General features: G+C 41.6%; 1 protein-coding gene across 2 annotated transcripts in view; it reads right to left on the reverse strand.

Annotated features, from left to right (window-relative positions):
- Positions 1-316: 316 nt before the first annotated feature.
- The window catches only part of fras1 (Fraser extracellular matrix complex subunit 1), a 294,299-nt gene continuing 268,724 nt past the window's right edge, over positions 317-25,891 (reverse strand). For both annotated transcript variants that reach the window (XM_086315447.1, XM_086315448.1), the window contains 24 exons: positions 24,338-24,451; positions 20,515-20,665; positions 17,851-18,010; positions 17,587-17,755; positions 16,793-17,039; positions 16,319-16,663; positions 14,212-14,372; positions 13,408-13,555; positions 13,112-13,317; positions 12,866-13,022; positions 11,289-11,489; positions 11,009-11,196; positions 10,265-10,540; positions 9,888-10,120; positions 9,642-9,802; positions 9,133-9,347; positions 7,720-7,870; positions 7,319-7,426; positions 6,703-6,862; positions 6,492-6,608; positions 6,188-6,354; positions 5,568-5,773; positions 5,327-5,473; positions 317-3,540 (listed from right to left, as the gene is read on the reverse strand). In XM_086315447.1, coding sequence (XP_086171573.1) covers positions 2,956-3,540; positions 5,327-5,473; positions 5,568-5,773; positions 6,188-6,354; positions 6,492-6,608; positions 6,703-6,862; positions 7,319-7,426; positions 7,720-7,870; positions 9,133-9,347; positions 9,642-9,802; positions 9,888-10,120; positions 10,265-10,540; positions 11,009-11,196; positions 11,289-11,489; positions 12,866-13,022; positions 13,112-13,317; positions 13,408-13,555; positions 14,212-14,372; positions 16,319-16,663; positions 16,793-17,039; positions 17,587-17,755; positions 17,851-18,010; positions 20,515-20,665; positions 24,338-24,451 — 4,773 coding nt within the window. In that variant the 3' untranslated portion in view covers positions 317-2,955. The remainder of the gene's footprint in view (positions 3,541-5,326; positions 5,474-5,567; positions 5,774-6,187; positions 6,355-6,491; positions 6,609-6,702; positions 6,863-7,318; positions 7,427-7,719; positions 7,871-9,132; positions 9,348-9,641; positions 9,803-9,887; positions 10,121-10,264; positions 10,541-11,008; positions 11,197-11,288; positions 11,490-12,865; positions 13,023-13,111; positions 13,318-13,407; positions 13,556-14,211; positions 14,373-16,318; positions 16,664-16,792; positions 17,040-17,586; positions 17,756-17,850; positions 18,011-20,514; positions 20,666-24,337; positions 24,452-25,891) is intronic.

The raw sequence follows: 25,891 nt of genomic DNA on the forward strand, positions 1-25,891 counted from the left end.
ATACTCAAACAACTGAAATACTTTGCAGTTTTTAGGTTTTAAAATGTTATTGAGGAATAGCTTATCTTAAAATCAAGTAGCTGTATGTGGCTCATAAAGTCAACTGCATTGGATCCCTGCCTTAAACAGAAAGGAGGTAAGATGGCTTGTTTCCGACAGAGGATGAACTGGCCTTTGTATAATGGATTATTATGAACTGTGAATCATGCTAAGCTACTCAAGCAGAGTCCAAGAACAAAATGTGGTTTAATCTTTAAATTTATGGTTCATTAGCAGAATCTAATAGTAATAAATAAAAGTTAAATCAAAAACTTGCTGAGTTTCAGATTATTTTTTATTACTAAAAAAAGGCACCAAATACAGGCATCAGTATTGATAGCATTGTTGTCATTTTCCACAAAATGATAGCACCAAAAACATAATGTCATTCCCATAATTCCCCACTCCCGTGTAGTTTGATAGGCACACAGTGGGAAGATGACAGGAGGTGGGATCAGCGAGAAAGACGCATCACATAAGAACAAACGTGTTTTTCTTCAGCAGTGCACTCGAACCAGTGTCATACACTTAAAAAAATAATACAGGTACATCAGTAGCTGAGTGGTAACATAATACATCACAGGAGGGTAACATAAAAGTACATAAATGAATACAAATAATTATCTGAGCGATGTGAGAAAATGGATTCTGTGTCTTTGGGCAGAACAAAGGCAGGTAGACACGTATCTCCTATAAGTGATTATTTTCATTAGGACAACAGTAAGGCTGAAGCAGTCGATCGTGTGGACGGGATCAGTGAAAATCTACGTACACTGTCACAGAAAAAAACAAAAACTTTGGGTGATTTATTCTGAAATTCATGAGGAAAAATACTGCATGGCACTTAATATTGGCAGCTGTCAGAGCACAGTACAAACTCAAAAATTAAGAACTGGTGTTGAGCAACGTGACAGTACAAATGTCTCTAAGTAAGGCTTAAAAACAGGTTTATTTTTTTAAATGTAAATCCTGCTAATGAAGGCAGAAATAACAAAAGAGATGGCATAATTGCACTTGAAAAGGTTGTCATTCATTTTTGTTATTTACACTCATTCATTCTCGGGCGATAGCAGCACACCGGACGTGCCAAACACTTTAACAGCAGCTGTAGCTCGTGTAGAGGTTTCTCTGAAGGACGTTTCTTTTTCGTGGAGCCAGAATTTTGATGTTTAATTCATCTGCAGAATCACTGAGCAACACTAGTAATACAAGGGGGGGATCAGAAAGTTCCAGCTTTTAAGCCAAAAAACCCCAAAACATGAAAACATTGCTTTAAATTTGTCACATTAAAGGTCATCTTCTAGAGAAGCCCTGATTTGAACACAAATAAACTCGTTATCCTCAGGTATAGAATTCAAAAATCCCTCAGTGAAGCAGATAATTCAGAGACGGTAAACCTCTGCCATGAGATGGAAAACTGAGGCCCCTTCATGGAGCCAGGGCAGGATGGGATGGCCTGGAGTCTTGATGATGGCTCCAAAAGCGAGTCAAACCCATCGACCTCCATGCAAAAATGCCCACCTTAACAGCATTAAAAGCACATTTTCAGCCTTGCTTCTATTGGTAGTTTACATTTATAATAAGATGCCAATTATTTTGTGTGTTTTTGGATATTGGAATTAAGGGCGTGGCCACAATAACTGACAGGCGTCCTGACACAAGCCGCTCTCTTTGTGTCTTTGTGAAGCCTTTTGATGATCATCTGATGATGAAACAGATGATTTAACTCCTGATATGTGCGATGTGGTTCAGACCAGAGGAGAAGCTGAGGAGGTTTGGAGACTGCCTACCAACTATTGGAGGTTTACTGGGCACGCCCAAAACTAATTGGAGAGATCCAGCTCAGGAACGCCTCAAGACCAGCAGGAGGAAGTGGGAAGTGTTTCTGGAAAACCTGCTGCTGGTGACGAGAGCTGGGTTTTTATTACGTTCCTTTGCATTTAAAGAAAAACAGCTCTTCATGGCAGGAGCTGACTGTTTGAACTGTGTGTATGTGGAAAATGGTGAATGTATTCAACAATCAGGCACTCTTTTCCTCAACAACAGGGCTGCTAGCACTACTGCTACTCATCACAAAGTTGTAGTCTTACTGTGAAGTTGGGGTAGTTGCATGAGCATCCGGGACTGCAGCACTGACAGTTTACGGTTTGGAACAGAAGCACTTTTCTCATTGACTGTCTATTCTTTTTCCTGGTCGACCGGCAGACGGGTCATTGATATTTGACCTACAGTCAATGGATTCCAACAATTTTCCAACCATGCTGCATTTCTAGAGAACACGGCAGAAATGCAGGCCCACGATGCCCACATCCACCCAAGGGTGGAGGATCCATCCATCAGGAAATACATGAACAGCACGTAGTGATGTAGCAGGAGCTCGGGGAGCAATTTTAAAATAAAGATTTGGCTATGCTCCAGAAGATGATCTTGAAAGGGAGACATTTAAAAGGCCTGTTCTAGGACTTTCTGATCCCATCGTTCATCTGAAGGAGGACTCCTACACTGGCTCCCCCTCCACAGCAGGGACATGAATAGCAGTGACGTGAATAAATGCAGCAGAAAGAGTTTTTTTTAATGTGTTTTTTTTTCTTACAAAAACAATCACCAGTGTCTGAGCTACGGTTCACCGTTTTGGTGCTAAAAAGGTTGCAAATGTCAAGTAACACAGTAATGAAATGAACACAGTTTGAGGTGAAGTTTGGCTGATCAGATGCAGATGTTTTGGCTGTTTCACACAGCTGTGTGTTTTATGGATTCCTGAGGTAGCCCAGTCGCCTGCGCGTCACACTCTTCCCTTTTTCAACGTGGTATAAAAATACATTAACCTCTCATTCCATTAAGTACAAACTTTCTTTTAGAAAATACCTTTTTTTAAATTCCACTTTCACCTTTTCCTCGCCTTCCTCGTCACGCGTTTCAGACCTCAGTGCCGTCGTTGAGGTTGTTGTGGAGTTTGACCTCCAGGTTGACCTGTTTGACCTTGGCCTTGCTGTTGGCCTCCTGGTTGCGGTTCAGGACGTTGATGTTTCTCACCGTGCAGTGCTTGGTGCCGAAGTTCTTCTCCACACACTTGTCCATGCACACCTCCACTTTGGTGTTGAGCGGATACTCCTCGTAGATTTTTGGTTCCTTCTTCTTGCTCTTCTTCTTGGCCAACCGTCGGCAGCGGCGGAACAAGAAGCAGGAGGCCAGCAGGACCAGGACCAGCAGGGTGATGGCGGCCACACCTCCCCCCACGGAGCTGCCCACGTGGGCGTTAAAGGTGGGGGAGGGCCCGGCTTCCAGGTAGAGCGACTTCATGTTGGTGCCGTTCTTTATTTGATCTCCTTCGTTGTCGTAGATGAGCGACTCGTCAAGCGTCAGCCGGCCGCTGCGATCCACCAGGTCACGTTTAGAACGGCTGAGCTGATACGTCACAGAGCGCTGAATCCTGGGGTTGGACCGCGACTCGGGGCCGATCACATAAATTACCTGCAGGTACCACTGGTGCCCCGCCTCCACCTGTCAATCCCCAGAAAGAGAGGATCATGTTAGCTGCACAGTTTGTTGTAAAGTAAATTCAGTGTTCACGAATTATTATGTAGAATATGCAGATCAATAAATCTGGACCCATCCAGCTGGTCTACGGCGCCCCAGAGGTGGGAAGTAACAACGTACAAATACTTCATTACTGTACTTAAGTAAAATTTCCAGGTCTGCATACTTTGAGTCTTTATTTTTTGACAACTTTTTACTTACACTTTAAAAACAAATATCTCAAACTATCTACTCCTTACATTTTTAACACAGGCTCGTTATTTTAAGTTTAACACATTGAGGGACGTTTTTATTTCCCAGCACTGCACAGCTTCAAACATCAACATGAATTAAATTAAATGGGCTTCAAACTAACTGAGAGGGGCAGGATAACAAAGACAATCCTATTGATGCACTGGTGATTATGACACACAACAAGATGAGAGAGATGCATCTAACTAGACCTACAGAAGAGGAGTGAGTGCAAAGAGTGTAATGTTTTTTATGTGGCAGGTAATTTCAAATGAAACTCTAAAGATAGCTTAACATATATTAGCAAAAACAAACTATTTGTGTGACATCGGTCATAAAATGTGTCTGCTGCTGTTTTTCACAAGGAGAGAAAAGTGTGAGCGCTAACTTCACTCAGAACGATGTAAGAAAGACAGGACAGGAGAGAAATAAGAGGTTAAATTTCAAGGTAAGAACAACTCAGTGACATTTGATGAACTGGATAATTTTATCATTCATTTTAGAGCTTTTTTGACAAGATATTGTTTCCATACATGATATGTTGCCAAATTATTTTTAAGTATACTAATTTTTTGTTTTTCACAGGTTGCATGTAAACACTAGGCAGCTCAGTGCAGGCTACACTGTTTGCAGCACTGTGGTAAAACTTAGGGTAGTGAGTTATGTTGGATTGGTGCAGAGCAGCTGTGGCGTTCATGGTCTGTGCAATATTTTTGGCTCATGTGCAAGTATGTGGGTCCCAGTCTGTTTCAATGTTTCTTACACATACACCATGTATATAGTTTCACTCACATATATGTATACATATACACTGCTTTTTATTTTTTTTATTTATTATATATTCTTCCCCCTTTGTTGTATATTGGTTTCTCTTCTTCTTACTTTTGCACCTTTGTGGTCCAGCTACCCAATTTCGCTGTGCAAGAAACTGCACAATGACAATAAAAAGTCTCTAAGTCTCTAAGTCTACTGCAGTTCCCACACCCACTCTTTTTGTGAATGTTGCGAGCCTCCTTCTACACGTTGGTCAAGCTAAGATATCTGAACAGTGGATAAGAATTCCTGTTCTGTATGCGGGTCACTGTTTATGAATGCAAAAGCTTAAGGAACGCTAAACTGTCAGACTTCAGCATTTCAAGAAATTTATATTTACCAGCTTTTGATATCAAACTTTCATCACTTGCCCACAGATTTCACGTATTCTGTTACAATATAACTGATCTTTCATAGCCATATCAAAAAGGTCTATCTGCCATACTTCTTGTTACTGATTGAGATTTTATCAAAGTAACTATTTTAAGCATCTCCAAAAGTTCAAAGCTGCTGTGGCTCATTGAACAAGAAGTCTTTACTGTCTGGACTAAATCTTTATTACTTTCTTGTAATCAAACTTACATATTAACTTAACAGCATATTAACAGCTACTTCTCACATCAGATATATATACACATACACACAAACACACTATTGCTGTGCTAGACAGCGCTGTACCACATGTGCTGTTTCTGATTCCACACACCTTGTAGAGCGCATCAACCTTCATCGTGAAGCCGTCTACACCTGGCATGGCCGTCATGGACTGCAGCTCTGGGATGTCTGAGGCAAAGTGAGCCTCGAAAGGAACGTCGTGGAAAAATCGGTCACAGACATCGGGCTGTTTACGATCCTGCAGAGGAAACATGAAGAGAAGAAATGATAGCACATGTCCAGAAACACTGTAGTCTCTTTCTTCAAATCAGAAAACTTTAATAAATCTGTACCAGCAGCAGGAAGCGATGTTTGAGGTGTTTGTTGGGTTGAATGCAGCCGTACTGCGGCCCCTCGTTGTACAGAGTCCCCGTGGGGTCGAAGAAGGGAACATATCCGTCCCTGCCAGTGCACAGGTAAACCTTCTCCAGCTGCAGTTTGTAGGCTGCGTTCAGGTTCTGCTCAGGGTTCCACAAAACCCTGCCGTACAGAGTCTGACCTGCAGGGGGCAGCAGAGGGAAGCGTTTACTTTAGGGAATTAGAGTGACTCGGTTCATACAATATTGTAAAATACAGTAAACAAAATTTGATTGTTTTATTACATAATGAAAACATGTTTCTGTATATAATAGTAACAGAAAAGTATGAGTAATATGAGGAAATATATTTTGTTAAATTAGTAATCATGTCCACTATTGAATATTAAAAAAAACACAAAAACAGATCAGCATGTTGTTTACATTTTAAAGATAAATGCCTCTTACTGTATAAAAACCCCCCAAATTAGTACAATAAATATTCATTATTTATTAATATTAATAATAAAATAAAACAAAAACAGCTGATTCTGAGGTGGTCAGACTCATTTTTCGTGGAATGACTTTTACATATATATATATGTATATATATGTACCCATGGAGAACGCTCCTTTGTAGTCCATCTCAGCCATCGACACATCAGCAGTAGCCGGGTCCATCATGAACACCTTCTCATTGTTGCACAGCTGGAACTCCGTGTTGAGCGAGTAAACCACAGGAACAGGCCTGTTGGTTTGTTGGAAGGCAATCGGCACCAGAAACCTGTGGGGAAAAAATTTTGTTCAAGCTCCTTATGCAGTAAATCTCTATGAAATTAGTTTGGAATCTTGTTGGATTTAAATAAGAGAACTAATTTGAGAAACTGTCTGCGGTAAATGTCTGCAGCTGTTTGGTCGTACTTCTCTGGAGCGTGAGCTGTGCAGGACAGCTGTTTGTCACCGGGATCGATCCACGGCTGAGTTGGCTGAACAGTGCAGGGGACCAAGAAGACTGTGTACTCTCCAGAATAGTCCTTCCTGTTCAAGAAAACACAAAATTATTACTATCCCATCATCATGGGAGGTCAACACGACCTGAGCCTATAGGCTGGTTATGAATGAATGTACTGACCTGCTGTAGGAGCTGGTAGCCCTCCACAGCTGGTACGGTGAGTCAAAGGTTTGAGCGCTCCACAGCAGCTGGATGTCAAACTCGATGCCTCCGAGGTGGTCGGGGGCCATGAGGCGGGACTTGTGGCCCGGCAGGGTGTGGTGCTCAAGCACAAACTGACCTGGAGGGAGAATAACAGCAGGGGGTTTGATTTTTAGTGTAAAAAAAAGAAAGAAGAAGAAGAATATATCCTGCATCCTATTTTTGCACACCTCATAAGGCTTTGCGGTCTAAAGGCACCGCAATACCATTTGAACAGGCACAGTAAAGCCCTCTGAATGCAGTTCTACAAACACAGCGAAAACCTGAAGCTAAATTTAAAAATAACAAATGTTTGACCATAAAGGCTAGAACTGTGTAGAACTGTGGGATAAAACTGAAAACCTTAAATTGTCAGTTTAATTTCCTCTCTCTGTGGCCTCCTCATATATTGCTGTAATAAAAGATGGATTTACATTGATTTACCTCGATCACAGACTGCTCTCTCATTAGCTTCCATTTCTTGTATCAATAACAATATTAAGGCAGACATAATAATTCTATGCAATGCTCTTAGAACGTGTGTTTGTGGACTGACCTCTGAATTTGGCGTGAGTTTTAAACTCAATTACCAGCCGACCGTCTTCCCTGATATAGATCCTGATGATCTGCAGTCTGGCTGAGAGGACGCTGTCAGTCTGGATACCTGCAGACATGAAAAGCCAGCCAAAGAAAACCTAAATTAGAGCAGAAGTACATCACTAATAATTTCTTGAATAAGAACTTGGATACTTGGAAACAGTCTTAAATCTTAAATGATTTATTTCTACAATGCATTTTCATCATTATCCCATTTTTCAGAAAGGAAATAAACATTGTTACCCTGCACAATGAAAGCAAAACTACAATGTGAAACCAAAACACATCCCGCTATATGTTTACATCCAGGACTGTGGACAATAATAAGGTGTGCAGAGTTCATAGACATAAACTCATGACCTGTCCTCCAGAGCACGGTGTCATAGAAGAAAGAGAACTCCATCTCGGTGTGATGCTCCAGAGAGGCCCAGCCTCTCGGGGCTGTGACGTAGATGTAGGAGACATAGAGAGGAACCTGCACCGTCAGGAAGGACTGAGCAGAGTCCCGAACCTGGAAGAATAGCAGCAGCCTTTAATGTTAATTCTCTCAGAGGGTCACAAAGAACTTTCTTCTGTTTGTGAGGACTTTACACACAGTACAGAGCATTATTTCACCATCAAATAGATGCACTATGATTACATGATGGACGTCCACATCCCAACACAGTCACGGTCCCAGGTTCTGTTTCTGGGGCTGTCTACATGTACCCTATCCTGCAATCACTCCTGTGCATATTTTAGACCTTTCTCATGTCAAATGCCTTTATCTGTGCCTCCTCATCTCCTCTGTTCTCCCGCCTGTAACCTGAAAATCAATCAGTCCGACATTGAGGACTGAGGAGAAATATAAACCCATCGAAGTGCTTTAACCTGCATTTGTGCACACAGACACTTCTTTAAATCTTTTAATAGTATGAACTGTAGATGATGATATTCAATGTGCTTGCAGTTTTATGTTGAGGAAATTATGAAAATTGCTCCACAGTTTTTTGGGAGGTTTTTTTTTTGCAGATTGTTGAACCTCTGCCCATCTTTACTCATTAGAAACGTCCTGTGATGTTCTTTTTACACCCAGTCTGTTACTGACATGTTGCCAGCAAATCAAAATCACTTCCCAGCCTTCTGTTGCTCCTGTCTCAACTTTTTCGAGGTGTGTTGCTGACATCAAAATCAAAATGAGCTTAAGTTTTCCATAAAGTAGTGAAATGTGTCAATTTAAACATGCGATGTGTTTTCTATGTTTTATTGAGAATGATATGGGTTTAAACAATCAAGAATGCACAGGTGTGTCCTCTGCAGGGGTGTTTTTCCATTTAAATATAAAAACCAAACTACAGCTGCACTGGCAGCTGTGTGAAATGTCATAGGTTACTGAAAATGAAGCTCCTTGATCGCCTCCTTCACTTGGGTCTCTGGAGGGAGGGACTAAGACGTGAGGAGCGAAGTCGATGATGTGCAGTCTGGGGATAGTTTAGTCAAGACATCTGTTTTCTGCTCCCAGTGGTCTTCTTGTATTCTTCTTGTTTTTGTGTTACGCTTTTAGATTCCTTTATGAGTAACCTTTTTCCCCCTCTATCTCCCCCATTTCACCTTCTTCACCTTTGCTGCCACTGAGTTTTATAACTGATTTTTAAAATCAATTTTTTTTGTTTTTGCACGTTTCTGCACACATAAATAACTCTTCCATAACAACTGATTCAATTTATCAAGAAGACTGAAAACATTGTGAAGAGCGACTGTTTTAAAAGCTCTGCCTTTGACCGTCCTACGCACCTGGAAGTCCGCGGTGACTGAGCCCCCGCACACGTCGATGAGTTCTGTCATGTCGTAGTAGGCATCGAAGGTCCAGATGCAGCTCTTCAGGTTGAGGTGCTTATAGAACTGGAGGCTCTTGCCCTCGCGGACGTTGGGGTTGAACTGGTAGGGGCGGTCGTAGCCGGGCCCCAGGGAGATGCTGTCATACGATACATCATCGAGGAAGCCCGACTCTGAGGAAGAGTGTTGTCAAAGAAAAGTAAGAAAACTACACATCTGGTTTAATAATTATTTTTTAAATCGATCAGGAAATCTTGCAAGCATTGATTAAAATTGGCTGCCTACAAAATATTAAACCACGAGAAGATGAAGCTGACTGCAGCAGAAAATTAAAGAATTTTAATATGGTGGTAATTCAAACGTGAGCCCTAGATACTGTAAATGGTTCAAATGTGGATCTAATCACACTGCAGCCTCCTGAAGATGAAATTTCCAGCTGTGAGGAGGTCTGTGTTTGTGTGACTGACCGGCGATCCCCTGAAGGTCTTTGAGGGTGACCAGGTTGGAGCAGACGTGCTGCTGCCTGTAGATCGACTCTGACAGCAGGAAGTGAAGGTTGTGCAGCGGCATGGTGGAAACCAGGGGGAGCATTCCATCCTGATGGGGGATCTGGACTGAGATGTGGATCCTAAACCGGGACATACAGAGAAGAGCAGAAATTAGCATAAACTCTTGGTGAAGATGCTTATCTGGTTTAAAAAGCCGCTACGGACCGGTTGGGGTGCTCTTTGTGCTTGACGTCTAAGTATTTGAGTGTGGCGATAAAGGATTGAGCCTGGAAGCCTCTGGCGGTGCCCGTGGTGACGGGTGTGTGGCAGATGGAGCCCTCTGTGCCGATGGTGGCGATGTTGCTCCTCAGCGGTGTTCCCAGGTGTCCAGCTTTGTCTCTGGCCTGAGCCACGCAGCGAACGTGGAAGCGCCGGCTGAAATAAATGCTGTCCAGAACCTGAGAGACACGAGAGTTTCCACACACAGGGGAAAATTTTTAAACATAATTTTATTGTCTTACTGCCAATAAATCCTATTAAATAACAACCTAATGTATTCGCCTCTTAATTTCAGATTTATTTGACTCCTTAGTTTAACTCACCATATGGTTGACGCTAGTATACGGGGTTGTATCTGTGACCGTCTCAAAGGGGGATCGGGCGCCGCTGGTGTCAGTGGGAGCCGCCACTTCCCACGAGAAGTGAACTTGGGTCTGGTTGATTCCCGCCTCCTCACAGCGCTCCTTCATCACAGAGTACTTGGGGTAGTGAGGGTCACAGGGTGTGACACACACCAGAGGGTAACCTGGAGAGGGAGTCTTCTTGCTGCCCTCTTTGATCACCTCCTGGACATGATCGTAATCAGCGAGAGAGACCACCTGAGCAGGAAGGAGGGTGGGAGATCGTGTAAATGAGAGGAGTTCAGCTTTTACATTTCAAGGGGCTGGCGTACAAAACACAGTATGAGATGAGATTCCTCCTAAAAAGTCGTTTGGGGTAAAATCACCCACCATATAATATTTTAATGGAAGCTGAATAGATATATTCATTGCAAGTGGTTCTGGTAAATGCATAAGAAATGTAAAAGCCTATAAACAAGTGCCTGAGGGAAAATGCTGCCCACGTTTGCTGCTGCTTTTTTGGAGTTCTCTGAATATGTATTAGGGGAGAGATGTGCTTTTGCCAGGAGTGGAGACGTTTCAAGTGACAGGTTCTCTAAGTGCTGCAGAAAATAGACAAAAGATTAAGTTCTCAGCTGAATGCTAAAGTTCTCCTAAAGGCTGAACATATCCTCCACTTCTGCTATTCTACTGCTCCTGCTTCATGTATCCTCCAAGGTTCCTTACAATAGGCGTGGCAGGTAGGATGAGACTTCCTGCCGCCTCCTGATCCAGAATGGTCACTGTGGCCATTGTGATCTCCCCAAGCACTGCCTCCACTGGGTCATCAGGCCCAAGGACCAATGAGAAGGACTCGTGCCACTCTCTGTCCTCATTGGACAAAATCTCCACTTTAAAGAGGATGTGGTCCATGCCTATGGAGAAAAAAAAAACATATTTACTCCCAGTAAAATCATCCCACTAACACTCTTCCCAAGTCCCAACGAGGAGCATTTTCAGCACTTACCCGGGGTGAATTTAAGCACTCGACTCTTGGGATTGTAGTCGACTCCAGATTGGGCCGATCCATCCCGGGTGCTGCAACGGATCTTGGACGTTCGGTCCAGATCTCCTCTGCGGATCACTTTGATGTTGAGCACTTCGATGCCATCTGGACCGGGAGGCTCTCTCACCTGAAAGGACGCCTGCTCGAACTCAATGGTGGGAGCTGGAGGAACGGGAGAAGTCTGACTGTCAATCATTTGCACATATAAAACTTTTAATCAGCTTCCAAAATAACAGGTGCATCCAATTAAAACTTATAGAACAGCGGTATAATAAAACCCACCTCCATTAAGGTTTTACTCGTTTTCTTTTTTTTTGATGGAAATAAATAAATACAAACATCAGGCACCAGGCGATAATTAAAAATGAGCCTGTCAGGGAATCAATTCGTGTCACATACATCTGTGCTTCGGGAGGATTTTTAAACATTATTTGTTGAAGTTGACCAAAAGTTGACCTTTGGAATACAAGCATGCTGATCCACACAGGTGTACACACGGGTGTACACACGGGTGTTCACAGACGAGGACTACACCTTTCTTGGCTGCTGCCTCAAAGCACATTGTGCGCTGTCTATCTTGCGTGTTGCACAATATCGTTTATTATTTAGTATCTACTGATATCTACTGTTAGCTAGTTTATTGTGATGGTGCTGTATTTATTATGTTGCTCTTTTTTGTTTGTTTTCTCTTCTGTTTTTTTTTCTCCATACAGGTGATCCAGGTGTTTTGTTTTTCTTTCTTTCTTCCCCCCTTCTCACCGTCTCTTCTCCCCTCTGGTTTTCTTTCTCTCCCTCTCTTTCTTTCATTCTTTCTCCCTGTCCTATCCCCCAGTCATGTCTGTCCCGTTTGTAGCAACTGAAAATAAAATAAATTCATAATTATAATAAAGGTCAATCAAATGGACCAATATGGCAAGGCCATGATGATCCACTTGGTAAAATAAATCCGCTTGGCATCTTTGTTGGCCTTAAGACAACAATTCTGATGGCTAAAGATCCAAACGGGACACACAAAAAAAAAAAGAAAAGAAAAAAAAAAAAAAAAAAGAAGTTGGAAATCAGGAGCAAGTTCAACATACTCAGGATATTTTATCCATACCAGGCTTCAGTTATTCTAACATCAGCAATTAGGCTGAGTGGTCACACACTCGAAAAAATTAGTGACGCATAGTTCAAAAAGTGCAAGTAGACTATGATATACCTCAAATATGCAGTCAACAGGAAACAAAAGGAATGGTGACGACGTTTTCATTGGTTATTAAATCTAAATAAACCCATCACCCAGTAATTCACAACTTAGTTTTGAGAGTTTTGTTCAGGAACCATTTCAATATTCCCCAAAAAAAAAAAAAAAAAAAAAAGTGGGAATGTTTTTTCAAAATAAAAGTCCTCAGCTTCTTTCATGTTAGTATCAGATAAAGGATGTAAAATGTATATATGTAGCTCTTTTTATGATATAAAACCTATCATTATTCTCTGACAGCATATCAGTAAATCCTGTTTAATGTGAATCACATGGCGATCAAGCGCCTGCTTACCATCTTCATCATTGGTGATGGTTACAGTGACAATATCATTGGCTCCCACCATGGCGCCGCTCCAGTGGTCACTGAGCGGTGTACCGAGATGCACCTGAAACTCCTCCTCAGGCTCGAACACTGAGTCGTCAATGATGTGAACTGTGCAGTTTTTCACCTGGAAAATGCACAATCGAAGCACCCTGATGAGCAGAGTCTGAGAACAAGGACACAAACATCAGGTCACATTTTGACTCAACATTTTACCTTCTCTCCTCTGAGGAAAGTGATGCGCGACTCATCTGCATTCCTTCTCTCCTCAAAGTCGTCCATCACCATGGCGGACATGGTCCGGGTGAAACAGCGCACCGATGACTTGAAGGAGAGGTCGCCGGTCCGGATGATGGGGATGTGGAGAAGGTTATCCTTCTCCTTCGCGGTGTAGGAGCTCTTCTCAAACTGCATGTTAGGAACTGAGAGAGAGCGACCAACATCTGATCAATGAAGGGTGTTTGACATGACACATGTGTATTAAAGCCTGCGATTGTTCTGTGAGGACGTACTGTCCTGGAACGTGTCCGCGATGATGACGTTGGCTTCATAGGGCTCTTGGAGGACAGCACCCTGAGGAGAACTGAGGAACACCACGAAGGACTCAGACCCCTCGATGGACGGGTTCTGGATGTCATCCATGATGGTTAAACTGCACGTCTGTTTAAAAAAGGGAGGTCAGATTAAATGATTTGCAAGGGTTATACGGGTGAATCTGTTATTTATCGAGGAATAAAAACACCTTCCTGGTAGCTGCAGTAGAAACTTGGTGAGCTCGGCTGATGATGTTATAAAAAAAATGTTCATCTACTGTACGTAAAGATGTCAGTGTTGAAGAATTAACTCAGATCCAGCTGTGTACAAGTGCTGACACCGTTCTACGCATCCCAGAGGCAAAACTTCATACAGCGTATCCAGTTCAAGCTGCTTTATCTGCTCACAGTCTACAAGCTGCTTTTTTAACCCAGCATCCCCGACTGTCCTCCATCCTGTTTATCAATTATCTGATAGCCCATTGCACAGCTGGCTCAAGTGTTTTTGTTTGGGACGATAACATAACTGTGACATCTGTGCTGGGGTCTCCGTGCTATTTTCACTGTTGTAGCAAAATCATTGCCACTCCTAAAGTTGGACAAAAGTTGACCTACCTGAAGTTAACTGACTGCAGTGTGAGGGTGCATTAAAAAAAAGGATGATGGATGTTTTTTTAAATCACCCATCACACAGAACATGTAGAACAAGAGAAACAACATAACTGTTTCATTCTTAAAATATAAACTTTAGAATTCGACTGTAGGTGAGAAGTCTGTCCTCACCTCGTCAGTTTTTCCAGGTTTGAATTCCACTTTCTTGGAGCTGGGAATGTAGTCGACCCCGGGGCTGGCTGACGGAGGGTCTGAAGGTCGGGTGGCGCACCACACAGAGGTCAGCGAGGACAGGTCGCTGCCATGACGCAGCACTGGTATTTCAATTGTGCCTGAGAGAGGGAAAAGTGAAATGCAAGGTAAAAAAATGTGAAATGTGGGAAGTTGCTGTGTTTTTGAGGGGTTATAAGATATTAATAACTCTAATTTACAAAGTTGTTTTGATCTTTACATAGAAAGTAATTTAAATCCTGATCTAAGAACAAAGTGACACAGAAACTGAATCTCGCAGCTTCTTTTAGCTGCAACTAATGATACTGTCTGTTCAACACTGTGGGGAAGATACCTTTGTATCAAAGATCAAAGCTACGCCAGCGAGAAGAAGGAGAAAAAGAAAGAAGTGGAAGAAGTTCAGCAGAAAGATGAGGCGCAGTGTAGCTGTCAGTGATGCTAATTATAAGAGAGGAAACAATCTATTCTGTGTCATGCTCCAAAACACGTCCAATGTTCCTAAATAAATGAAACAAGTAAAATATCACAGAGTGCAGTGATCTAACTGACGATGAGAAATGTTTCCACAAAACATGATGCACGTAAACTGGTTACACTAATATCATTAAATGTATCCATTATGAAACCTCCCATACAAAGACTACTTTCTAACAACTATTGGAAATGCCCTAAATTCCTAATGGAGAGCTATAAGAATAGGCATCACTTCAAACAACTCATATAAAAAAGTAATAAAGAAAATATAACCATTACTTATAAATTATGTAATTTTTTAAAATATTAAATCATTGTAAATACTGTCATGTGTACAAACACCTAATATTATAATGTATGGTAATAAATGTGTATCAAATAATTATTTTATAAATTATTCATGACGTACTGATGATAAAAATTATGTTCTGATGACATTCCATATAACATTTTTACATTATGTATTTCTTAACGATGACCTTAGACGTTATTGTTGTTTGATTAAGGTTTCAAAGGCTTCATTTAAAGCTGCTGCCAGGATATGCAGATGGATTACCAGTGAAACCAGTGACACCAGTTTTCCACCTAAGTCCTAACATGATCCTAAAGTGGTCTTCTCTCTTCTATTTTATATCTGCTTGTGTTTCGTAGCCTGTTTAGGCCCTGTCCAGGACTGGAGCTTCTACTTCCGCTTTCTGCCATCTCCTCCAGCTCCCAGCTCCCAGACTGTCACTGTGCTTGATTGTTCTGGTACACCAATCCCTGCTTCAATCAAGCCGCACCATCAATCACACCACCAGCTTAAAATGAGCAGCAAAGCAGAGCTTATTATTCAGAGCTGCTTTGAGCTGCCATGCCACTCTGTCAGTCTGTATTATTTAGACTGTACCTTGACTGTGTTGTTTTAAATGTACTTTGGCTTTGTGCTGTTTTTAACTAGTTACACCTGTACTTTATATTTATTTGCTTAATTTTCAACTCGGGCAATAGCATCTATTTTGGCTGCATAACCTCTCAGTGTTTCTGGAGAGTGGAGCAGTGATCATCTCCAACATTCACACGTGATAAAAGTTTGTCTGTGAAGGTTCTCAGTCATCCAGGTCATCGTAGTCTAAGGGGCTTGGAAAGAAAAGCGTCTGGACTTCTTTAAGTTTCCTTGAAGCCTAGTTGGGTTTTTTATTTGTTATCATTTGTGATGAAAGTGAAACTACGCAGTGAGTGGGTTCACAGGTTTTATGCCAACCCAAGTGCCAACTCTTACACTCTTAAAATATCTATCATACTAACATTAATGTTTGTTTATAGATCATTTATACAGTCAAAAAAAATGATTACTACTAGTTAGAATGCTAATAATAAATATGTGTAACTAAAGTTTAATTAACTACTAATCTATCATTCATTGCTAATGATTATTGTGAAGTGCTAGCTACCAGTGCACTAGTTTTTTATAGGAAGCTATTAGCCGTTTGAAACATTTAATTTTTTTTACTTAAATTTAATTTAATTACGCAATAAGAAATATGAATTCATAAAGACATTACGCTGGTGGATGCACGAAAAAGGCTCATACCAGCATCTTCGCTGAAAGTAAACGTGGCGTTTCCAAGAGAAACAGTCGATGCATCGTTGGGTCCATCAATAATGACCTTGGCCACCGACACGTCGCCCATGCGTGCGTTATCGGAGGTGTCTGAAAGCACCAGCTCGAACTCCTCGGACAGTTCGTACTCGCTGTCATCGATGAGCTTAACATCACAGGTGGACATGCTGACTCCAGGACCGAAGATCACTCGGTTGTCGGTGGTCATGCCGCGGCTCTTGTAGTCAGAGCCGGACTCCAGAGCGTGGAGGCTGCTGCCCTGTGCTGACTTGGCTACGGTGTAGCAGAGAGCAGAGACTGTGCTGGAGGTATCACCTGAGCAGAAATGAAGAGAGACAACAAGGTCACACAGTGTGTGCAGGAACTAAAGTGAAAATGAAAAGAAAGAAATTATGAGAAAATTCGTGGAACATGAAATGTTAGAAACTCCTCTGCAGTGTGTACCTTTCCTTTCAATGGGAGCATGGATTAAGCCTGAGCTTTCATTGACATGGTAAATCTTCTTGTCAAACTGCAAAGTGGGTTCGTCTTCTGTGTCGTTGATGTTGACGACAGCGCGCGTGTTTCCACCCAGCAGCGCGTACACGGGCATGCTGAGCTCCACATGGAAGCTCTCGATCCCCTCAAACACCTTGTCATCGTTAATGACTATAGTGCACACCTTTGTGTCCTCACGCTCATCAAACTGCACCTGGAAAACAATGAGAAGGAGGCATTAAAGAAGTGATTACAAAACCTTAACTTAACATAGGCTAGTTATAGATGATACACGTCACTGAATGTCAAGTAAAGCAAAAGTGTGCCCACTTTACTGAATCTTTTTCCTCCTCAAACCTCCATGTACACAAAGGAGTACCTCAGGGTTCCATATTAGGACCACTGATTTTCTTCCTCTGAAATAGGATGTTTGTAGTACAAACATTACGTTCCTGTTGTACTCCACTTAAAACTGATGAAAATGCAAAAAGATTCCAGGTTCACGTTACTCCCAAGATGTTAAGGTCAAAAACTGCTCGAAGCCGTGGATCTGTTTTTATGCTTGATGCTGTGGTCCACAAGTTCATGAACAGGAAAGTAAGACCTAACCTTGGATTATTTTGTTGTTACAAAGATAAATAAGATTTTAGCAGCATTTACTGGTTTCCAGACTAAATGAAGAACACAAACTCACAGGAGAGAAATAAAATCAATTAAAAGAGAAATGTTCATTTTTTAAACGTGGAATATCGAGTTTCTACCTGCCCAGCATATTCCACGTAGTCCTGCTGTCCAGGTCTGGATCCGACGCTGCTCGTGGAGGTGGCGCTGCCCTGTTCAGTGCGGCAGAGCACGATGGCGTACTGGTTGAGATTACCGGTTCGCTTCACGGTCACCGCCACTGTGCCGGCCTTCTCACTCACATTGTAGCTGTGGTGCCAATAGAAGAAGTAGGAAGGTAAAAGGGTGGGTGTCCAACGGATAATCTTTATAAAATATGTATATTTCTTTGAAATGGTGCAGACCTTTTGTGCTCAAAGCTGATGAGGGACCACTGGATGTGGAAGACATTGTCACTGACCACATTTGGTTTGCTGTCTTTGACCAGGAACTTGAAGTTGTCCATGGTTTCCTGGACGTTCTCCTGATGAAGCACGTACCGGATCAGACCCAGATTGATATCGGCTACAAAGAAAAACAGCCACATTAGTCTAAATTTATTTCTCTGTTTGGGGTTTTTAGTATTAGTGCTTCTATTAATGCTTCTTCATCAGTTCATTCATGTCTACCAATTGTTTTTTATGTTTCAATCACTTCATGTTTCAGTAGCCGTTTGGCTCGATTTCTTACTTTGTTACCGTCATGTTTTCTTCCACCCAGCAATGCTTTTCTGATCCTCCAGAGGATCCCAAGGAGATCTCAGGCCAGATGAGACATAAAGTATAAGCTCTCTGGTTTCTGGGTCTTGCTTATAATTTCCTTTGAGTTAGGTGTGCACTGATAATCTCTAAAGGAAAGATACCCAGGTGAGATCCCGCTGAATGTCTTAGAGCCTCACCCTGAAGTTGAGCTCAACGCTGCCTCAGAAGGAGATGAACATAATTATTTTAGCCATTCAGACTCAATTTTAATAAAATACCATTACTAAGAAGTGAACTGACTCAGATCAGGTCTGATGGGAGTCAGTCAAAAACGACCACACGGGTTCAAAATGTGCTGAAAATAATGTTTTAAATATGCCAGAAATGTCACAAAGCACTGCAGCAGGTTTTTAAATCAGCAGGAGAGCCAAATTCACACGATGGTCTTTAAAGACAATTAGTGCTGATTTTTATGCTTGCACACAAATTTACTGTGAGGAGGGGGACACCCAAAAAAGATTGATTGAATCTCAATAGTGAAAATCTTTTGCAAAGAAGGCATTTCTTGGAAAATATCACTTCCATAATTTGCAGCCTTGGGCCAATTCACAGTACTTGGAGAAATAAAATAGCCTGGAAATGAATGTGAAAGTTATTATTGGCTCTGGGTTTCTGCTCATTTACACCTTCCACAGAAGGTTGTAGAAAGGGAAACACTTAGATGTGAGCCCAGCTGCTTCAAAATTGGCCAAATGACCTTCAGGAAGCTCAGCATAAACACCACAGAGATGAAGACAGTACTAAATTATGCATTAATATCCAGAATAGTAATATCTCAAACATAATTTTTAGATTGCGTACAAGCATTTGGCAGAATATGGGAGCAAATGCTCACAGTCGGGATGATGTTGATTACTAGAAATCTCATCTGTTTTATTTATTCATATTGCCTCCATCTCTCGTGCTCAGGCTAAGGGTTATTTCACTTATTGGAAATTTATTATCATTAAGAAAATGATGTTTACAAGCTTCAAATTGAGCATGCGACACATCAAAGTGGCTGTTTATACTTGCTCTCTGCAGCCTGGAGGATCAACATTTTACAACAGCAGGCTGACACTGATCCTCGTCTGCAGCCTTGAGGTGAACATAAGCAGGCTCATAATGAGAGCACTGCTGATTTAAACTGCAAATTAGCTGAGTAAACGTGTGCAACGGGAAATACAGCAGATAGGTGGTGTCGTTCAGCGGAGAAATGATCAGAGCGAAGAATGTGGGGTCAAGCTTTTGTCCCTCCTTCTCACTGTGAAGACAAAATGTGACGGAGTCTTTTGTTTTCCCCTCCTCTACCTTCCAACAGGCACCGAGTTTTCTCTGCAGCGGCACGAAGGATGCGGGATGAACAGAAGAGGGCACCGATGCAACACTGAACTGGTGCAGTGAAGGAAACAGGTGGCTCTCTATACACTGATAGAGAAGTCTTTGTGGTTTATGTCATCCGTTGAGGGAGTTTAGAAGAAAAGCCCAGGAGCAGCGGGTTTCCAATATGTGAGTCCCAACTGCTCTGAGGCATAGCTAATCCTCAGGCATTAAAAAGTCCTTCAAATGAAACTATCTCAGAAGAGAAAAAAGATTGAACTTGAAGGGAGTCAGAAAGCCATGGCTTCATTTTAAAGAGTCATAAGGGTTTGATTTGGAAACGTAAACTGGCACTAACTGCAGCTTTACACAGTATATCCCAACTATGACTGCGGTGATCCCACACTAACCTGATAAGATAACCATCCTGCATATCAAAAAGTAGCCTTCATTTCCTTTTAATATCGTACACCATCAGCCCATTGATGTGAGTTTTTAAAATGCACATGTAGTACATGGTTTATTAGTATTCAGTATGACACAAAAAAGGAAAATTATCCTAACTTTTTATGAATATTTGAAGCAGGAAAAGTAAAAAAACATCAAAGCTCACAGAAGGAGGGGAAAAGCAAAACTGCACCCACTCTTTTGCTCAACCTGTGTTGAGCTGATGGAAATTTTCTTTGATATAAATATATTTGAGAACACTTTAGTGGATAAGCACAATCGTGTGGATATCAGCTTCTGGACCAATCAGGATTTGGCCCTGATTGGTTCCAACATGCCACAGAGAGTTGCAAAAGTGTCACCACTTTAAACACAGACTCTCTGGATAAATTTGATGAACTGAGTCTTTCTTTGGACAAGGATCGAAGCTGTCTGAGGAGGAGAAGTTAAGAGGGATGGGTTGTCTAATAAGTTAAACTGTTACTGCTGTAAATATAAAGGCAACAGAGAGAGCTTCGGTACCTTGTGTGAATGTGGTAATGGGGTTCCCAGGTTTCAGCTTGCTCTCCAGGAAGCCGTGCTTTGGCTCTGTGGTGATCTCATAAACCAGCTGTCCATCATCTGTGTCCGGGTCCATGGTCAGCAGCTCCTTCTTGGTGATCAGATTGGTGGCCTGACAGACATCAGACAGGATTGACTCAAATTTCCTGTTTTTCAGTTTTCACTGCACAGAAATCATCTCACAGTGCAAGAATTCATTACTGGGGATTTCATTCACAATGTCACACTGTGATTCAGCTGAGCAGGAAGCTTTTCTTTTCAATTTCAGCTTCCCTGATGTAGCTATCATAGCAAAAATACCGCTGTTAAGAAGCGTCGCTTCACTACTGGCTCAAAAAACAGAAATCAGCATATCCAACATCACAACACCAACTAAAAAACGTGTTTGCTTCTGTATCTGATCTCGACATTGACATTCAGCCAACAAAATTTTGAAGAGCCCCTCCTCTGAAGGGCAAAGTAGTTAACTTTTCTATTCTGTTAATGGACAGCATCTGGTTTATGTGGGTTATAAACTCGCTAATTGTTCCAGTGAGTTTGGATAAATTATTGGGAAATGCTATTGTACACACTGATCTCCCCACTTAAGTACAGATTAGCATCCAAACTGTTGTTATTTGACTCTTAGTTGGATGAAGGACTTTAGACTGATCTCTACGTCGTCTTTACAAGTTTTCCAAAGTTTAAAACCACCAGCATGCACATCTGGAACATCACCACAGAAGGTGATGTGATGGCTTAAAAAGTTTTTTGGTGTGTCTCGTATATTTTAAAGATGTTTCATTTATGATTATTACAAATACGTTTCAATGTATCCAACAAACAAAGTTCAGCTGTGTTTTTTTTTAAGCCGTTTCTTCTGCAAACTACTTTGCAACCAACCTTCTTTTTAGATTTGCCAGTAACTTCTACGTGGATGCTGGGTTGGGAACTACAGTTCTGGAAATCCTTGATTTGAACATTTTCAGGTTCAGGTTATTTTATTTTTAACCGTAGGTAGATTTGGTCTTGTGAATTGAAGAAACAACAGAAAACAAAAAAGCAGAGCAAAAAATACTGACAACAAAAATTTATACTAATTTTGGCCATCATGTAATCCACAAAAGTGACTTTTTAAACCTTGTCGTTTTACAGTTTGGGACCAGAAGCCTTTGTCTGGGAGGAAGAAAAACAAATCTCACTGTGTAAAGAAAAATGAAACCAGCCAACCGCTGCAACTGTCTGGTGGACAGGGAACTTCAGCTGTGGTTCATCAGTCAACCTGTTAGACCACAGAGTTTCTGCTCTTTTCAGATAACTATCCAAACCACAACAACTAAAAGGACAAAACAGATTCAATAAAAGCACGAAGAAATAAAACCATCATGGTTTTATCAATGTGGAAACAAGAAAGCCTTCTTAAACACGAGAGCTGCTGGTGCTCCTTCCTGCACACAGCTTCACAGTTTGCTTTGAAAATCATCTTTGAATCAAAAGTGAGATATTTATAACTCTGAACACTTTCCACATTTTGATTGCACGCTCCTATGTTAGAGGCAGGGCAACGATGCTGTAATGCATGCCCCGCTTCACCTAAATGACTAAAGAGGACCACAATTAGCAACCGAAACATCGTGTTGTATTAAATCACAGGTGTTGAACTCCAGGCCTCGAGGGCCGGTGTCCTACAGGTTTTAGATGTTTCCTTGATCCAACACAGCTGATTTAAATGGATAAATGACCTCCTCAACATGTCTTGAAGTTCTCCAGAAACTTGCTAATGAACTAATCATTTGATTCAGGTGTGTTGACCCAAGGTGATGTCTAAAACCTGCAGGACACCGGCCCTCGAGGCCTGGAGTTCGACACCCCTGTATTAAATGAAACTCAGTAAGAAATTGTTTTGAAATTGCCTCCCCCTGCAGGCCATAACAAAAACTGCACTATCATGGGACCACCTTCTTGCTCCTTTCTCAACCTTAGGCGATCCATGTTTGCACATGGAAGTCTAGGATATCCCAGAACACAGCTGCACCTCCAAATATTAATGAGTTCAGATGGAATAATTTTCTTTGACCAAAGGTCTCCTGCCTATATGATCAATTGGTAATGGTCAGGTTTTGCTTTCCCCTCCAGCACTCAGGAGAAGATACTGGAGTGTAACAGTATGATAATTTGGCTCAGTGATAAAACACCCAGGACTTAATTACCTGCAGCGCAAACACAGCAAAGGCTGAGAATAAATGAACGATGTGACATATTTACAGTGCCTACCAAACAAACCTGTGCGCTGCATTGCGATGAGGTGTGCAAGCCAGCAGGTGGAGGTGGAGGGGCTAATTTCAGAACAAACAGTGATGGAGCTTCTCCTTCGCACTTCACACAGACACATTTACTCTGCTGGAGAATATTCAGGCAGAGCAGGGTGTGCTGGCACTTTTTAAAACATAATTTGCTCAGAGAGAGTTCTGCTGAGCAAACATGCAGCTCATTTAAACACATCTGAATTATCCTGATGTCTCCGTCCTCTGCTGGTGTCCAATTAAAGGTAATAAATTAGAAAAAGTTCTCTTCAGTGTCCGCTGTTCTCACTTTACGGCTATTAAACATCACAAATAGTTTAATTAGATTTGTTTCCTAAATGCCTACTAACTTGGATTTCTGCAGAATTTATTATCACCACTGTGGGACCTGGATTTAATAAATATGGGAAGGACACCAGGTTTTGTGCATGTAGTGTGTACAATAGCAAATGCCCACTACCTGAAATCTAAATCTTTGGCTATTTCTGTCCATCTCCTCACTTCAGTCAGAAGCTACAGCACACATCAGCGACTTCTGCTGTCCAAATTTGTTTTGGTGTGTGCCAGTTTTTTTACACAGGGGTCAGTGTCCCCTCAATCAGTGCACCGCTACATGCTGCATTTCGGTTTGCTGGTTAGTAGCAGCAGCAGCCACGCTCAGATAGTCAAGCTAAATTTGTTATTCCACACCACACACTGTGATGCAGTCTCGAGTCACAAGACTCGGCGTCAGACCTTGACCTTGAGATCAAGGTCACTGATTTTTGCGTGAATAGTACTAGAGGTATCTATGGTATCAATTTGAAAACCCAAAACTGGTTCATCTTCAAGTCATCGTATTCACAAATCTGGGCATCCATGCCAACTGCCTGCGTGCCGTATCGGCTTTTTACAGCTGGGGGGGTAAAAAGTTTAATGAATTAAAGACCTTTTGTTCTTGCACACCTCGGGGCTGCGGTTTCTCCCACATTACTCCCTGGAATCGATGTCTTCCTCTACTCTCACCTCTGACACGTGCACTGGATCTCTTCAGTGTGTCAAAACATTACAGACATCTTTAACATCCTTAAACTTAATTTTTGAAACTTTATGGATCATATGAACATGTAGTCTCAAGCCTTGTTTTTGCCCGTCATGCATATGGTTGTCTCTCCTCTGGTGTGCATATGTAATAGAATGCAAGTGAAACTGCGTGTGCTTATTGTCTGAGGGAGGTCATTTACTTCATCATCTCCAGCCACAAAGCAGACCAGTCTGCCACTGATGCTATGGATGTAAACATCAGTCTTACTGGTAACGTAATAGCAGGTTTGTGGCATTTTTGTTCAATCATTTCTTCTCTCTAAGAGATTACATTGGACAGTTGAACGTGCCCGAGAAGATGAGCTTGACCTTGACATTCGACATTTTTATGGATCTGTTCTCTTTTAATCAAACCCCACATTCATTTTACTCATGATCAGATGGAAAAATAAAAATGTGTCCCTGCATCGTTATCGTACCTTGTTATCCATGTACTCCAGCCACTGCAGTCCCAGGTTGGTGAAAATTAACGGCGTTCCATCATCAACTGGCAGGATATCTATCTTGAACTTCTGGGGAGCGGCTGTCACTATCTGGAAAACCCAAAAATGAAAGAAATTAAAAACAATTTTTAAAGACCGCAAACATGGTTTAAGTGAATTTTAACAAGTAGTAAAAACTACAGTGTTAAAAGGACAGCGTGTCTAACTTTCTTGTGTTTTCCTGCTGGCGACTGATCCAGTGAAACTTCTGAGCTCCTCCTTGTTCAGGATTTCTACTCAACTAAAACAAAATCCCCTGCATGTATCGCTCATCCCAGCTGATCCAAAGTAAAACTTAATTAATGATAATACTCGTGTCTGGCAATACAACAGACATGACCAATACAAACTGAACTATAGCAAACCTCAAATGTACTTTGATTAATTACCATAATACCCTCATAATCTGGAATTAGAGCGCTTACAGTAATTCTTCACACAACTCGACATGAACAGAGTTTATTACAGCAGTGTGATGTTCAGAGTTCAGCTGTGAGTTTAACAGGCTGAAAATTCTAAATATATCAACAGATTATGGAAACGGAAAAACACACATAATTAACATAATTATATAATCAGCGCTTTTTGTCAGTTTTGTGTATTGATTGCTTTAAATGATGGTTGAATGGTGCATCACTGTCAATTATGGGATCTTCTCCTGCCAAAGGAGATAATGAAGGTGAGTTGAATCATCTTTTCTCAGTATTTAGACAATTCGACCAGCTCTTATTATGGCTGCCACGCGCTTACTTCGCTTCACTCAGTTAAAAACCTTTCTAAGAAAAAGTGACTACTCAAAGGCATCCTTGACCTTTAAAATGAAGCAGGAAACAAACAGAAGATAATTGACTCTGGAGACGAGCTCGAGCATGATCGCAGACAGTGAAGCACAGAAGACAGAAGCACATGAACGAGACGGAGCACAGACAGGGAGACGCTGGAGCTCAGGAACACAAACTTAAACATATTAAATAAGTGTTTAAGCTCAAAGAAAGCACAAAAACACTAAACTTAGACACCCAGCTATTAAAATACGCCTTCAGACTTTGGAGTAAATTGTTCTTCTTTATGCAATATCAGGTTGCAAAAAGCTGTGCTAGAGACATGCACAGACTTCACTGTAGGTTCCACTTGAAGTCATTCTCATTGAACAAAGTTTTGAAAGCTCAAAATGTTGTTAGGAACCATTTAAAGGTTCTGCTGGGTTTTACTTTATTGATTCAGCCGCTTCCAACAGCGATGGCAGGCTGAATCAGATAAGTTACTCCAGTATGCACAGTTACCGCCTGCTGTCTGAGGTGCATGAGGGAGCAACTAATCACCACAAGAGAGGCTAATAAGGCCAACTTTGACACGTGCCATTTGAAGGCTGAGCTTGTCCACACAGTTTATAGCAACTCATACATTATTTAATAACACAGCAGCTCCAGTGGGAATGAAACCGAAACGACAGCAGAGATAATGCCACGAAGCATCTACTGAGCTGCAGAG

This window comes from Aulonocara sp. 'chitande type north' Nkhata Bay, linkage group LG12, assembly GCF_057382095.1.
Source record: "Aulonocara sp. 'chitande type north' Nkhata Bay isolate Kocher_YH1m ecotype deep benthic linkage group LG12, A_spYH_male_GT1.1, whole genome shotgun sequence".
NCBI lineage: Eukaryota > Metazoa > Chordata > Actinopteri > Cichliformes > Cichlidae > Aulonocara > Aulonocara sp. 'chitande type north' Nkhata Bay.